General features: G+C 37.2%; 2 protein-coding genes across 3 annotated transcripts in view; one reads left to right on the top strand and one right to left on the bottom strand.

Moving 5' to 3' along the window:
* The window catches only part of MOSPD2 (motile sperm domain containing 2), a 48,828-nt gene extending 46,837 nt beyond the window's left edge, over nt 1–1,991 (bottom strand). Inside the window, exons 1-2 of one of the 2 annotated variants that reach the window (XM_045537749.1) lie at nt 1,861–1,946; nt 1,638–1,707 (exon numbers count right to left, since the gene is read on the bottom strand). In XM_045537749.1, coding sequence (XP_045393705.1) covers nt 1,638–1,707; nt 1,861–1,869 — 79 coding nt within the window. In that variant the 5' untranslated portion in view covers nt 1,870–1,946. Of the gene's footprint in view, nt 1–1,637; nt 1,708–1,860 lie in introns of both variants that reach the window. The other variant, XM_045537748.1, reaches the window with a different exon arrangement.
* Nucleotides 1,992–2,273: 282 nt separating this feature from the next.
* FANCB (FA complementation group B) overlaps nt 2,274–13,417 on the top strand; it is a 28,269-nt gene continuing 17,125 nt past the window's right edge. Inside the window, exons 1-2 of the mRNA XM_045537707.1 lie at nt 2,274–2,416; nt 8,943–9,966. Coding sequence (XP_045393663.1) covers nt 8,986–9,966 — 981 coding nt within the window. The 5' untranslated portion in view covers nt 2,274–2,416; nt 8,943–8,985. The remainder of the gene's footprint in view (nt 2,417–8,942; nt 9,967–13,417) is intronic.

Genomic DNA, 13,417 nt, shown 5'->3' on the forward strand with positions numbered 1-13,417 from the left:
CTTTCACAGCAACCAAAATGACGATGGAAGCAAAATATTCATTAAGAGCCTACCACATGTTAAACCCAAGCTAGACAGTTTAATATACACTTTTTCATTTAATCTTCCTAATCTTATTATTTGCATTTCACAGATACGGCAACAGGGGCTCAGAATAGACAAGTAAGCTATTTAATGGCAATGCCAAGATTAGAATCAGTCTTAAGGTAGGCAACATACAGATCTTTATTTAATTCCATATTTACAATGTATTATCCTGTATGTTTATTTATTTATTTATTTATTTATTTATTTTTTTGAGACAGAGTCTCGCTCTGTTGCCCCGGCTAGAGTGAGTGCCGTGGCGTCAGCCTAGCTCATAGCAACCTCCAACTCCTGGGCTTAAGCGATCCTGCTGCCTCAGCCTCCGGAGTAGCTGGGACTACAGGCATACGCCACCATGCCCGGCTAATTTTTTCTATATATATTTTTTTAGTTGTCCAGATAATTTATTTCTATTTTTAGTAGAGACGGGGTCTCGCTCAGGCTGGTCTCGAACTCCTGACCTCGAGCGATCCACCCGCCTCGGCCTCCTAGAGGGCTAGGATTACAGGCGTGAGCCACCGCGCCAGGCCCTATCCTGTATGTTTTTAAAAATTACTGTACAAGTATTAAATCATCAGTTAAGAACCTGATAACTCAAGTACCTGTGATATCTGGACACAGAATGTTCGACCAATCAACCAATTCTGGACTTATTAGGTGCTTTGCAAGATACAGTGTGAAATGAAAAGGTAACTTGTTGGCCGGGCGCGGTGGCTCACACCTGTAATCGTAGCCCTCTGGGAGGCTGAGGCGGGTGGATCGCTCGAGGTCAGGAGTTCGAGACCAGCCTGAGCAAGAGTGAGACCCCCGTCTCTACTAAAAAAAAAAAGTAGAAAGAAATTATCTGGCCAACTAAAAATATATATAGAAAAAATTAGCCGGGCATGGTGGCACATGCCTGTAGTCCCAGCTACTCGGGAGGCTGAGGCAGAAGGATTGCTTGAGCCCAGGAGTTTGAGGTTGCTGTGAGCTAGGCTGACGCCACGGCACTCACTCTAGCCCGGGCAACAGAGCGAGACTCTGTCTCAAAAAAAAAAAAAAAAAGAAAAAAGAAAAGATAACTTGTTTCAGCAGTGGAGGGCCTACTCTGTAGGGAGCATGCTGGGTTGTATGAGTTTGAACCAAGCAAAACATCCAAAGAATTTGAACACCTAGTCAAGTACATGTCAGTAGTATTATGGCAGTTTCCAGGTTCATTTTCTCAAGTGTTGCTGGTGAAAGGCCATCAGGGGAACTGTGGACTGGACAGTGTCACCTATGTCGTGGGCCTAATAAGTGTCCTGCAAGTTCCATAAATGAGAGGAGACGCTAGAAACTCAATGACTTCCAACTTACATTAACCCTTTAAAGGAAGCACAGACGCACCACATGCCCACTTGGAACAGCGTACATGGCTTTTCATGGATAGGAAAACCTTTGAAACGTGCAGAACATCATTTTCGTGAGAGCCGAAAGGGTTCCTAACACCTCCCACAGAGACACTCACAAATACCCCAACAAAGTTGGGGATGCTTACTGCATACCTTCCTTAACCCCGAGAACGCGGTACCCACCTGTTATATACTCGGCTTCGAACCTCCGTCGGATCTCAGAGATGAGCTTGGCTTTATTCTGGGCGTGATTCTAGATGGGAGACACGACGGGACCTTAAATACTACTCTCACCACCCAGCTTACCCCTCAGCCCAGCCCACCTGCACCTGGGCGCGCGGCCCCCGGGCCTCAGAGGCTGCTTCCGGGTCCTGAGGGGCCAGCAGCGGTGCAGTCAGCTCCTCACCTCGGCCATGGTCACGGTTGTGGATGTGATTGCAGTTGCCGTTGCCGTCGCCCCTTCCCCTGTCGCCGCCCGAGTATCTCATCACCCGCCAGTCCCGCCCAGAGGTAGAGAGGGCGGGAGGGGGAGGCGGTCGCGTGACACCGGAAGGCGGACGGAAGTGCCACCCCACTGCCCAATCGGGTGAGGCCGCCTGGGTCTGGAGGCGGGATCAGGCCCCCAGCCTGGGTCCCATTCGCTTCTCGTTCTGGCCCCGCCGCCCGACATCCCCCCGCACTGCGGTCCCGCCCCCGCCAGCACCGAGATCGCCGGCGCTTCCCCCGACCAGCTCCGCCCTAGAGATCTAGCCGGCTATTCGCTTTCACAACAATCCCCGGGGCCCCGCCTCCTCAGCCTCCCCCGGCAACCATCTTCTTGCAGGCTCCGTATGCTCCGCCTCCTATGCACTGGACGCAGCCTCCAGCCCGGGTTTCCCAGGATGCAGCGCGCTGGCGGGAGGTTTGGATCCGCGGGACTGTGCAGCCGCGTGCGGTGTCCGGGACGTGGCGGCCGAGCTCAGGTAAGCTAGGGCCGGCGAGTCTTCCCTTTCCGGGCCTTCGCGGAGGGAGCGGCGGGGCTGGATCTGCTCCCCTTGTCCCGGTATTGCGAGAGAGCGAGAAGGAAGCAGGCGTCCCGGGGCCTGGTGCTGTCAATTCTGTGGAATGATAATTGGATTTGAAGTGCTATATTCGTGGATTATTTCGCTTGAAACTTTCTTCATCCCTTCAACATCCTTCGCACTTGGAGCGTGAGATGCTTAACAAGGGAAATATCTTTGAAATCTTTAAACTCAAATAGTTACATAAAATTAAACGATGAAAAACTTCTTTCATTTTATTAACGAAGGTAGTTGTTTTCCAGAGGGGGCGGCTTGCCACCCCGGGGACCTTTGGCAACATCTTGACATTTTTGATTTTCACAACTTGGGGAAGGGGGTGCTTCTCGTTTTTAGTGGGTGCAGACCAGGGACGCTGCCAAACATTCTGCAATACACAAGACACCCTGTAATGGTTATTCAGCGCAAAATGCCACGAGTGCCAAAGTTGAGAAAGGTTTAGATTTATAAGGTACTGTTTGTGAAGTAAAACATTAACTGAAAGAAAATCGTGCATACAATATTGCCTTTTTTAAAAGTTGAAAGATACTGAAAACTGCAAAGAAGTTGCAAGAACAGTCTCCCCATTTCCATCATCCTTACTCAGCCATGGGTAGCGTAGTATCTTAACATCTTTCCTCCTAGCCCGAGAATTTCTATATGTTTACATTTTTATGGGAAAAAATTGAACACATTATTTAAAAATTGATTGAATACATCCTTAAAAAATATTTCAGATATAACTAAAGTCTCCCTCTGGATCCACTCCTGTCCCCTGATACCAACCCCCCTTGTCCAGAATCCAGTCCTTTGGAATTTGGCATGAAATCTTCACAGTTTTGGTTTTTTATTTTGGACCAGACTGCCTGAGTTTGAATCCTGGCTTTGTCACTTCTTATCTGTAAGCTTTTGAGAAGATACTGAAACTCCCTGCCTCAGTTTCCCTATCTGTAAAATGGAATAGTAATAGTGCCTATGGCATAAGGATGTCGTGAGGAATAAATGAGTTAATCCAAAGTGCTTAGAATAGTACCTGGCACTATTCCTTGAGGAAAAAAACAGCACCTGGCACTGTTCCCTGAAAAAATACTCAAGGAATGTAGCCATTGTAGGTAAACAGAAAATATATAAGGCTGTTTTATGTGTTTTAATTTATATAAATAATATAATGCAGTATACATTTGTCTGCAACTTAATTTTTTTATTCCTTTTATTTTTGAAATCTAGCCATGATATATACATAGATCTAATTAATTCCTTTTAATTATTGTGTGATATTCCATCTACATTTATTTCTTCCCCTATTGTCATTGAAGTTTTTACCTTTTTTTATATTGCAAGTAACAGCATAGTGAACATTCTAGAGCAATGTCCTTGTGCAGGGGTTATTTCTCTTGTGTTTCTATCTAGAAATGAAATTGCTGGATATATGCATTTCAGTTTACTCTCAAATTACCTTCCAAGTCTTCTCTTTTTTAAGTACTCATAATTATCTCCTAATTGTTAGCTGTGTTTCCAGTCTCATCTCACATCTTCAATACTGTCACCAGGATCTTTATAATTCAGAAGTACAATCCTGTGATTTCTGTTTTTGAAATCTTTCAGTGGTTTATCATTGCTTATACGAGAAATTTAGAAGCCCTTAGTATGACATAAAAACCTTCTTTAACTTAATCTTCCCTAATTCTCTAATTTAGTGGGTCACCATTCCCCACATTTGCTGACATTTCAGGGATATTAGATAATGCTGGGAAAGGGGATATCCATTCTGTATAGGCCCCAACAAATAACTTCTATTTACACAGGGAGAAAAAAGTTTTAACAGTAACCACATTTTGTGGCTACATTAATTTACTTAGATTGACAATGTCATATATGTAGGAAAAAGAACATCTATCAGTATTATGTTCATAAGATTATGTTCAGTATTATTAGGTGCAGTTTTTAGTTGGGCATCTTAATTTACCTTTTTTCCAAAGATACTTTCTCTTGGTCACAATTGATAGGGTTTATTACAGAATTTTTGGGACTTCATCTGCAGATATAGTAGTCTTCTAGGATCTTTGTGAACCACCCTAATAATTTGTTTAAAGAGTTCTGAAATTTATAGAACCAAAATGAATTCATTAGTGCTTAAAGGGAACACCATATTTATTGTGGGGGAGCAGTAGAGAAGAGTGGATGAGGATGGTAATTTACTATATTTATGTTAGTGTATGCCTACGTATTATCATTTTTCTAGTATACACCTGTTTTAATTTTATGTGTAAAACAGATACAGTCAACTTTGATGTATGGTAATACAGAATAGAAAAAGCTCAAATTAATTATATGTATATATTTTGTAAATAATATGCTTCCAAATCTCTGCTTCCTCCCTCCCCAACCAGGCTGCAACAGGAGGTAAAACTTAACTGATTTGAGTTATCTGTTTTCTTCTGCAGCTGCTGTTGTAATAGTAGTAAGTAAAAAGTCAAATAGCCAATAGGCTACAATAGTAAACCTGGTGCCCTGATAATCAGGGTTTGATTAATCAGGGGTTGCTTATATTGGATTAAGAACTTCTAAATTGAACCTTAGTTTGATATGTTTCTATCCTTAAAAATAAAAATTGCTGAGAACTTTTAAGATAGATGTTGTAGCAAGAATACTTAATCTACTGTCTTAGCAATTATATCTCAATAAAGCTGGAAAAAAGTTAAAATAAATTCATTTTAGTAAGTTAGATCTAACTAATGAATAGCAAACACAGTAAAACCAAAAGAAATTAAAAACAGATGTTGCATTGGTATAAAATATAACAGGTATACACATATCTGTAAATTCAGTAAGCCTTGCAATTACAGAAAGTTTGAGGAAAAATATTTTCATAAATAATACATCAATAGCATCTATTTTTTCAACTTGAAAGGTGATACGTTTAAAATAACTTATGTTGAAAGTGTGCATATTTTTGCAGTGATATTAAAAATCAAAAATAACTTTTCACTTAATAGTCATTTATGTTTTTAGACCCATTTGAGTCTAAGTCCCTGAGAATAAGTTTGCTTCTTTGCCAGGAGATCACATTAAAAGCAGGTTGGGTTAGGATTATATAAGTTTTGAATGCCATGCTAAAATTTATAGCAATGGTTTGCAACCTTTTTTCTCTGTACCATTCATAGGTTCAGTACACAGTATTTAGCATCTATCTGTCCAGGTAGTAACTTAAGGATTATAGGTCTATTGAGAAGGGGAGGGGAATTCAAGTTTTTGAATTAGGAGATGGACAGTGACAGGATCAAGTATGTGTTTTAGAACAGTTAACTGAGGTAGCATAAATTGATATATTGGAGGGAAGAGAGATTAAAGGAAGACTAATTAAGAACCATCCTCACCCTACTGTGCCAAGAACACCAGAACTTATTCCTTCTATCTTATTGTAACTTTGTACCCTTTGACCAACCTCTCCCCATCCTTCCCTCCTGCCTCCTCCCCCCAATTTCTGATAACCACTGTTCTACTCTTTGCTTCTATGATGCTACCTCTTTTTTGCCCCTTAAGATTCTACATGAGTGAGATAGTATGATATTTATCTTTCTGTCTGGCTTATTTCACTTAACATGATGTCCTCCAGGTCCATCCATGTTGTAGCAAATGAGAGGGTTTCATTCATTTTTATGGCTGAATAATATTCCATTGTGTATTTACATTTTCTTTATCCATTCATTTGTTATTGGACACGAGTTTATTCCATATCTTGGCTATTGTAAAAAATGCTGCAATAAACATAGGCATGCAGATATCTCTTCAATATATTGATTCCATTTCTTTTTCATATATACTAGCAATGGAATTGCTGGATCATATGCTAGTTCCATTTTTGATTTTTTGAAGAACCTCCATACTGTTTTCCATAATGGCTGTATTAAGTTACAATCCCATCAAACATGTGTAAGGATTCCCTTTTCTCCACATCCTCCCCAACACTTGTTATCTTTTGTGTTTTTAGTAATAGCCATTCTAACTGGAGTGGGGTGGTATTTCATTGTGGTTTTGATTTGCATTTCCCTAATGATTAGTGATATTGAGGTTTTTTTCATATAGCTGTTGGTCATTTGTATGTCTTTTGAGAAATGTCTAAAGTTTTTCCACCAATATTTTAATTGGGATATTTGTTTTTGCTGTTGAGTTATTTAAGTTCTTTATATGTTCTGGATATTAAGCCCTTGTCAGATGTATAGTTTGCAAAGATTCTGTCCCATTCTGTAGGTTGTCATTGTCTCTTCACTCTTGTTAATTATTTCCTTTGCTGTGCAAAAGCTTTTCAGACTGGTGTAATCCCATTTGTCTGTTTTTGCTTTTGTTGCCTGTGCTTTGAGATCTTATTTAAAAAATCCTTGCCCAGCCCAATGTTGTAAAGCAATTTTCCTATGTTTTCTTCTAGTAGTTTCATAGTTTTGGGTTTTACATTTAAGTCTTTAATCCATTTTGAGTTGATTTTTTGTATATGGTGAGAGGCATTCTTCTGCACATGGCTATCCAAATTTCTCAGCACCATTTATTGAAGAGACTGTCTTTATCCCAGCATATGCTCTTGGTACCTTTCTTGAAAATTAGTTGGATGTAGGTGCATGGATGTATTTATGGGCTCTCTATTCTATGCCATTTGCTTATGTGTCTGTTTTAATTCCCCTACCATGCTGTTTTGGTTACTATAACTTTGTAGTATGTTTTGAAGTCAGATAGTGTGATACTTCCAGCTTTGTTCTTTTTGTTCAGTATTGGCTGTTTGGGGTTGTTTGTGGTTCCACATGAATTTTAGGATTGATTTTTCTACTTCTGTGAAGAATGTCATTGGTATTGGTATTTTGATAGATACTGCTTTAAATCTGTAGATTGCTTTGGGTAGTATGGCCATTTTAACAATATTCTTCCAATTCATGAACATGGGCTATCTTCCTGTTTGTTTAGGTCTTCAGTTTCTTTCATCAGCTTTATAGATTTTAGTGTAGAGATCTTTCACATCCTTAGTTAAGTTTATTCCTAGGTATGTTATGTTTTTTGTAGCTATTGTAATAATATAATATTGATTTCTTTTTCAGATAGTTCACTATTAGCATATAGAAATGCTACTGGTTTTTGTATGTTGATTTTGTATCCTATGGCTTTACTGAATTTGTTTATTCCAAAAGTTTTTTGGTAGAATCTTTAGCATTTTCTATATATAAGATTATGTTGTCTGCAAACAGGGACAGTTTGATTTCCTCTTTTCCAATTTCAATGCCCTTTATTTCTTTCTCTTGCCTGATTGCTCTGGCTAGGGCTTCTAGTACTCAGTATATACTAGCCACTGAATAGAGAGAGCTCAATATCTTTTTTTATGTGTTCACTATAGAGTTTCTTTTTGTTCTTTGTTTTACTAATTCTCTCAAGTTGCTTTTCTTATAACCAGTTTGTTCAGAATAATGAAATGCATGTCAGAACAGTGTGGTGGTTGAAAGTGTAGGCTCAGGAGTCAAGAGGCCCCTCTTGCAAATCCAGCACCATTTCCAATTGGTATTAACTGCGGATTAGTGTTGTAACCTTGGGAAATTTCCTTACCTTCTTTAAAATAAGATTTTCTTGTTTAAAAGATGGGATAATAAGAATATTTATTTTAAGAGAATAGTTGTAAGCATTAAATGAAATAATGTATGTATTGTACCTGGCATATAATAAGCATGAATGATTGATAGCTGTTATTTAATTCTTCTGTTCATTATATTAAGTTGTGTTAATCCTCAATTTTTCCTACTTTGAATAAGAATGGTGACTTAATAGATCATAAAATGCATTGTTTTGTAAAGTAAGGCTTATTTCTATTTCTCATATGGAGATACTTTTAAGCTTTGTTGTAGCATCTATTTTTATTTCTGGGGTTTCATTTTTGTCATAGAACCTATATGATGAGTACGGGGAAGTAGGAGCCCAAGTGTCTGGGCTATGGGAGAAGTCTAATTCAAGAGTCACCATATTTGAGGAGAAACTGAGCTCTAAGACAAGTAAACCATTAACTAACTGAATTGTCATTTTAAAGGAGCTAAGGCAGGGAGTGTGAAACCACATTAGAGTTGGTAGGTTTGAAACAGAAGAGAGGGAAATAGAACCCTTAAGAAATTCCCTGAACCAGAAAGAATATCTGAAGTCACTTTTGATAGAGCATCTAGAGCTTTAAATACATGCTGTTAACACATTCGCCTATCTTTTTTGATGGCTATTTTTATTCTTAGCAAACTATGTTTTTAAAAGTATCTACAGAAATAATATTTAGGATATGTTTTTTTGATGTGTGACATTATCAAAATAGTATAAGAAGCTTAAAGATATTTACTTAATAAAATTCGTAGCTGCCTGTGTGATAGTTCTCTAATAGAAACATGTGTTTTCAATTCTTCCTACTTCATGGCAGTGTTTCTCATTTCTTTTTTAGGTTTAAAAGCATCAGCTGGAATCAATTTGCATTTGAAAGTTGGATGAACACAAAGACTTGGTATTGTGGAATGACTAGCAAACAAGCAACGTCATCTAATGAACAAGAAATGCCTTTGTGTTATAATGGGGAAGTCCTTGTTTTCCACTTGTCTGAAGGGAATTTTTCACATAAAAAGCCTGCAGAAAAACCTCCCATATTACATGTCAGAAGAATGGTATTTGACAGAGAAACAAGATCATTTGTTCAGAAGTCCACTGCATTCTTCAGCATAAAGGGAGAAAACTCTCATTTAAAAATTGTGTGTTGCAACTGTGTGTCAGATTTCAGAACTGGAATTAACCTCCCTTACGTATTAATACAATGCAATAAAAAAAATAATGTTTTCAAATATTCACTACTATTTCTTCACAATACCAATAAATTTGAAAAGCGTTTGAGTTTTAGAGTAGGCCACAAGTTGAAGGATGGCTTAAGGGTCCTTAATGGCCCTTCAGTTTTATGGAGACATGCCAACACATTCTTCTATACGTCTTCCAAAACTGGCAAAGTTATTACTCTGTCAGTTAACTTATCCTCTATTGAGTGGGTAGGGGAGTTTGAAAATGTAGGTATCGTTTTATTGGGACTAAAGAAATGTTATTTATCTGAGGAAAGATGCACCCAGGAACTTTCAAAATCAGATTATGCAATTTGGAACACCAAATTTTGTGTATACTCTCTTCAAAGTCAAGAATTATTAAGTGATGCATACATTATCCCTCCTGTTTATAGCAGTGTGGTAACTTGTGTGCATGTCTATGCAACTGAGATCATCAACAACCAGTTAAGAATGTCTCTGATTGCCCTTACTCGAAAGAATCAGCTGATTTCATTCCAAAATGGGATGCCTAAAAGTGTGTGTGAGCTTCCATTTGGAGATCCCTGTGCAGTTCAATTTATGGATTCAGGTGGAGGAAACCTCTTTTTCATTGTATCCTTTAGGTCCAATGATGCTTGCGCTGTTTGGAAAAAGAATTTTCAGGTATGATGCCTATTTTTATAATAATTAAATGGATGATTTTAGACCTTTTAAATATTCCTACACTTCATATAGTTCATCCTGGAATTTTATTATCTAAGTCAATTTTTAGTGCTATACTTAAAATCGTGTATATTACATCATTCTTTTAAAGTTATCTGAATACTACTTGATAATGGTTTTTTTGCCTTGCCATTTTGAGTCAGAAAGGCATTGAGTTGTTTGGAAATATATAAATAAATATATAACTATTATTATTATATTTTTATTTGTCTTTTAATACAACTGTTTTCAATTTTTATTAATGTGATAATTAGATGTGTATTTTCACTTACAATACGATTATTAGTGATTTCACTAGATAAGCCTACCTAGAAAAATCAGTTCAACTTTTTAAAAGTTGATAATTATCTATTTAGACTTATCTCTCTCATTTATTTCTGAAAGTAAAATATAGAGTAAAATTTCTTGAAATGTATCACTGTCCTGTAGAGACTAATAATTGTTTTCCAGAGACAAGTGGTGTTACTTTTTCTAAAAACTTGTTTATTATTATTATTTTTTAATTTAAAAGAGTTTAACTGAGCAAAGAATGATTCATGAATTGGGCAGCTCCCTAAACCAGAATAGGTTCAAAGACACCCCAGCACTGTCCTGTGGTCAGAGCAGCCTTCAAACCATTGTTTAGAGATTTTTATTGTGCTATATTTTGAAACTCAGAGCTGACCTTTGAGCAAGTGTTCACGTGTTATAGTCTTTTAATGTAAAGTTGGGAAATTTCTTTAAAATACTTGCTGGTATTGAGCATTAAATACCAAGTAAAAAGCCACAGAAAATCAATAGAAAATTAGAAGTTTGTAACTGGGTATCTCCACCAATAATATTTCTCTGACCCTGATATTTGGGTAATGTTGCATCCTCTTGGCCTAAAATGTCTTCAGTTATGTGATTTGAAGTGTTTATAAGTCAAGACAAATCATTACGAGTCAGAAATGTCTCTTCCAAAAGTAATTTAGTATATTATGCAAGTTTTTACATTTTTGTGCTACTTTGGAAAAAAAAGCAGGAACTGCCTTATTTTATGTACCTTGTCCACTTAATTGGAGCTCAACAAAAATTTTTATCATTATGTTATCAGCTTGATGTGGAATATTGATAAATATAGAAAGTTTGAAATACATTTTTAAAATGTGAATTGTTATTTTGTGTGTGGAGGGAGAAATGTCAAGTTGCAATTGTGTTTCATCAGGCTTTGCCTTATAAATTACCTTTATGTTGATAGGGATCATATTCAATCTCTATAACACATATTCAACCTCTAATACATAGAAGACTTAAATTCTCAAAAGGAAAATAATTTGAAAGGTATGCTATTTTATTTTGGAAGCAGTCTTTTAAAAGTACATTGCACATTTATTTGGAAATGTCTTTTTCTACTCTTTTTTCCTTTCAAGAAATGGTAGGAGAGAAACATCTGGTATACCCTGTCATCCTTTTTGTGATCAGTATAATGGGAAGAACACATTTAACCTGAGCTTGAATCCCAACTGAGCCACTTACTGGTGTTACCTTAAGGGATATATTTAATTCTTGTGAAATCATTTTCTTTCTGTATGAAATTGGGGATCATCCTGCCTCTGAGAGGGGAGAATTAAATTAAATGACATTGTAAAATATCTTGCATAGAGCTTGGCACATAAAAGGGCTCAGTAAACAGTAGCTATTATGTTAGACAAGGGCCAGGGCTGTCACAGAGCAGTTACTTGAACCTACCCAAGGTCCTCTATTCACCTAGATAAGGAAAAACAATTCCCTTGCACCTCATCAATTCAATGGAATATAACCCTCACTCTTTTGAAGTGGATCACCTGCTTGGGCACTTTAAAGCTCTACCACTAACATATTTCCCAAAGAAGGAGGCTGTATCAGTCTCTGTAGGTGGGCCTGTAGCTGCTGCCTCCCTAATTTGAAATTGTGTTTTAGGGTTCTCTCTCTACAATGGACCACTATCCTTTCCACAAATGACTTGCCTAAGTCCCTGGTGATTTAGCCCCTAAACTACCTCTTCAGGGATTCTGTATTTCTAAGTTGCTTTCAAATGCCCTGTTTTAAAAGCCCTAGAATCACACCCTGATATCTACAAGTTAAGTGCTTCTAAATACCTTGCCACTGGGCACTTTGCACTTCCTGTCTCTATCTTAGTGTTGCATTTATACTCACCTACTTAAAAAGGAGGATATAATTTAGGGTAAAATATTTGATTAAAACCAGGAATAAAACCTAAGAATTTAGAAATAAAGGAGTGGAGATAGTCATGTCAGAAAACCTAAGGAGAAGTAATTGCATTTGAGCAATTATACTTAGTTTAGCATTAAGACAAAAAAGTAAATATGGTAGGTTTCACAATTGAATGGAACATACTACAAGAGAAAATTTTTTTCTCACATTGAATTCTGAGAGGAATTTACTGTTTGTGGTATTATGTAAGAAGTTTTAAAGAATAAGATGAGTACCTTACTAAATAATAAAATGGGTCTTTGATAGCAGTTTTGCCCCCAAAAAGAAAGCAACCGAAGCAGTCTTCTGGTTGGCTGTGGATCCATCCATCAATCCATCCTTTTACTACCTCATTCCAAGAAGGAATTAAGCCAGCTTAAAAGATAAGTATAAATTAAATAATGAAAATCAAGGTTAGTGTTTTCCCAGATCAGCCTCTCATAAAAGCCCCAGGTATAATGTTTAATCTAGTGATAGGACTTGAAACAGAGCTGAGTCTAGAGGAATACATGATTAGCTTTTCTCTTCTTAAGCTTGCTTTCTTCAGTAGAAATTGTCTCTGCAAGTTTTGACAAGAATCTGTGTAGCAGGCATTTCAAAATTGAGGTCATTGTCAAGTATACCTGAAACATAGATATTGGTGTGTTGTTGATAGAGGTTCATGTGTTCTAGAGTTGTGCTGTTTAATATGGTAGCGACTAGCTACATGTGGTTATTCAACAAATGAAATGTGGCTAGTCTGAATTAAAATATGTCATAAATGTCAAATACACACCAGATTTCAAAGACTTAGTAAATACTAAAAGTAAAATGTCTCAATGTTTTTTTTACTGATTACGTTGAATTGAAATGACAATATTTTGCATATATATTGGGTTAAATATATTAAAATTAATTTTATCTTTTCTTTTTACCACTATTAGAAAATGTAAAATTATAGATGTGCCTTGCATTTGTGGTTTACCTACATTTCTATTGGATACCACTCTTCTAGAGCTATAACTTGCAAATATGTGTACATGCATGCATACACAGTTCTGTGGTGCTTGCATGCTGAACACATTCCTGTTACTAATGTCTCTTCCTCTAGTTCATTATACTCCATGATATTCATGGGAGGAAGGGAGATTAGGGGTTTACAAATAAGCTGCTAACCTGTACAAGTGAAGAATCATGG

The sequence above is a fragment of the Lemur catta genome, chromosome X (genome assembly GCF_020740605.2).
Source record: "Lemur catta isolate mLemCat1 chromosome X, mLemCat1.pri, whole genome shotgun sequence".
In the NCBI taxonomy this organism is placed as follows: domain Eukaryota; kingdom Metazoa; phylum Chordata; class Mammalia; order Primates; family Lemuridae; genus Lemur; species Lemur catta.